Here is a 2,590-nt window from a genome sequence, read left to right as displayed (position 1 = left end):
AGGGTCAAGATGGTGTGCAGAGCCGTGGGAGTGGTGAGATGGCGCCGGGATGAGGGGCAGCGAGCGTAGCGCACTCGGGGTGACTGTAGCATGTGTGAGTGGGGAGCCCAGCCTGGCAGTGTGTCCATACCTTCTCCTGGATGCAGTGGGGTAGGCCAGGCACCTGGATCCCACTCCGAGAGGGGGCACCTCTCTGCCCTTGCTGCCAGCTCCACAACTCCCTCCTCTCCCCGCTTCCAGGACCGGACGAGGGCAGCCCTCCTGGACAACCTTCACGATGAGCTGCATGCCCACACCCAGGCGATGCTGGGGCTGGGCCCGGAGGAGGACAAGCTTGAGAACGGGGGCCATGGGGGCTTCCTGGAGTCTTTTAAGGTAGGGGGCATGGGAGTGGCTGAGCATTTCTGGGACAGGGACGGGCCTTGCTTGAAAGCAAGCGGTCTAAGGTCCAGGGGATCCTGACCCTGGGGCCCAAGGGCCAGCTGGAGGCGGGATACCGAATGCATTTGCAGGGAGCAAGGGCGTCAGAAACGTGAGCGAGGGCAGCCTGCATTCCACCAGCGACGCCACTGCCTGGAGTGCCCTCCTCTGTTCGGAACGGCTCCTGCCGGCTCCGGAGGCTGATAAGCAGGGACAGGACAGCTGAGCGGCATGAGTGCAGACCAAGAATCCCATGGCTGCCCCCTGTGTCCACCCGCATGGGGAGGCCGGGGCAGGGTGGCAGGACCAAGGTCCCCTCGTGGCGGGGGGTGTCTTTAGCAGCCAGTGAGGGCTGCCGAGGCGATTGGCAGGGCATGGGAGGGCCTGCCTCAGGCTGCTGGGAAGAAGTTACAAGCGGGACCCTTTGGGCTTTGCCAAGGACATAACTTTCTAATCTGAAGGAGCTGCTATTGCTGTGTTTCTCATCCTTCTAACGCCGCAGCCTTTAACACAGTTCCTCGTGTTGTGGCGACCCCCAACCATAACATTATTTTCGTTGTTACTTCATCACTGTCATTTTGCTACTGTTATGAATCGGGTGATCCCTGTGAAAGGGTCGTTCGACCCCCAAAGGGGTTGCGGTCCACAGGTTGAGCACTGCTGTGCTAGAGGTAGCCGTGAGCTCTCTGTCCCCAGAGGTATTCAAGTGGAGCTTGGACAGCCCATTGCTGGCACGGGGGCAGAGAAGGCTCGCCATCCTGAGGTTATCAAATGCTTGCTGGTCCACCCAAGGCCTTCACTTGTGAACTGTGACCTGCTGGGGTTGGCTGAACAGGCGTCCTTATTCCACTTAAAATGCGGCGAGACAGGCTGAGAGACCGCAGGAGCCTCCAAACCTTACCCCTAGGTCGAGGCAGAGCCCCGCTTCCCACGTAAGCTTGTCTGAATCTTAGCTCCGTTTTGGTTGCCCATTAGAGAATGATGTCTACAGCGAGAGCATTGGTGGTTCAGTGCTAGATTTCTTGCTTTTCACGTGGGGGACCGGGGTTGGATGTTCTGGCCAATGCGTCTTATGCGCAGCCACCACCCAGGGCCAGTAAAGGAGGCCTGTGTGCTGCTAGGACGCCACACAACTGGACCAACAGGTGGCATCCCGAGAAACGGAGCAACACAGAAGTTGTCGAGGGTTCCGCCTTGCTCAGATCCACACGCAGCGTTCATGGAAGCAGCAGCCAAGCCATTAAATGACAGATTGCACGGGATGAATCTGAGGCACAAGATCCCTTTAAAGTGTTGAAAACAAGGAGGTTCCTTTGAGGACTGAGGTGTGCCTGACCACGATGCCTTCATCCGCCTTGTCTGCGTGTGAACGTCGGACACGGAATCAGGAAGGCCAAGAAGATCCGGGCACTTAAATGATGGTGCTGATGAAGAACATTGAAAGCACCATGGACCGTACGAAGAACGGACACATCTATCTCCGACGAAGTGCAGCCAGGAGGTTCCTTAGAGGCAAGGGTGGCAAGACTTTGTCTCATGGACTTTGGACATGCTGGGAGGAGTAACCGGTCCCTGGAGAAGGGCATCCGTGGGGCACTGAGAAAGAGGAAGGCCTTCATCAAGATGGATTGACATGGTGGCGGTGACAATAGGCTCAAACATAAAACCCGTCGTGAGCACCGGGTGGTCTCTTCTTGCGCTGGTGTACAGAGGGTCGCTGTGGGCTGGAACCGACTCGATGGCGATGCCAAGTGCGCTGTTTCCACAGCGCCTTCAGACCAGGCTGGACTTGGCAGTCTGCTGCCAACACCCAGCTGCTGAAAGCCGTGGAGCCCAGGGGTCTGTTTCACAGCAGGTCAAGGCAGCATTTCCTTCTAGTGCGTGTGGAGTAACGCCCCCCCCCACCCCCCACCAGGGGCCTGACTTGGCATCATCTGACAACAATGACAATGACAGCCTGTGTAGGGTACGGCTGGAACGGCCTTTATTAGAGTCCTAGCTTCGCCGCTGTCATTTCGTGTGACACCTGTAAAGCCATACACGGTCGTTTGCTTGTTTTGAAACCAGAAACCAGAAACTCTGCCACAGAGTCGTTGGGAGGATGAGTGGGGTGATGCCCATGGGAGCGAGGGTCCTTTGCTACTATTACTGTCGTGTATGAGGGTGGAAG

General features: G+C 57.5%; 1 protein-coding gene across 1 annotated transcript in view; it reads left to right on the top strand.

Moving 5' to 3' along the window:
- RAP1GAP2 (RAP1 GTPase activating protein 2) overlaps positions 1-2,590 on the top strand; it is a 267,961-nt gene that overhangs the window by 223,972 nt on the left and 41,399 nt on the right. The window contains exon 17 of the mRNA XM_045299948.1: positions 241-375. Coding sequence (XP_045155883.1) covers positions 241-375 — 135 coding nt within the window. The remainder of the gene's footprint in view (positions 1-240; positions 376-2,590) is intronic.

Source organism: Echinops telfairi, unplaced genomic scaffold, assembly GCF_000313985.2.
Source record: "Echinops telfairi isolate 266 unplaced genomic scaffold, ASM31398v2 ScPeMD7_7458;HRSCAF=8496, whole genome shotgun sequence".
NCBI lineage: Eukaryota > Metazoa > Chordata > Mammalia > Afrosoricida > Tenrecidae > Echinops > Echinops telfairi.
This window is presented reverse-complemented; position numbering and strand designations above follow the sequence as displayed.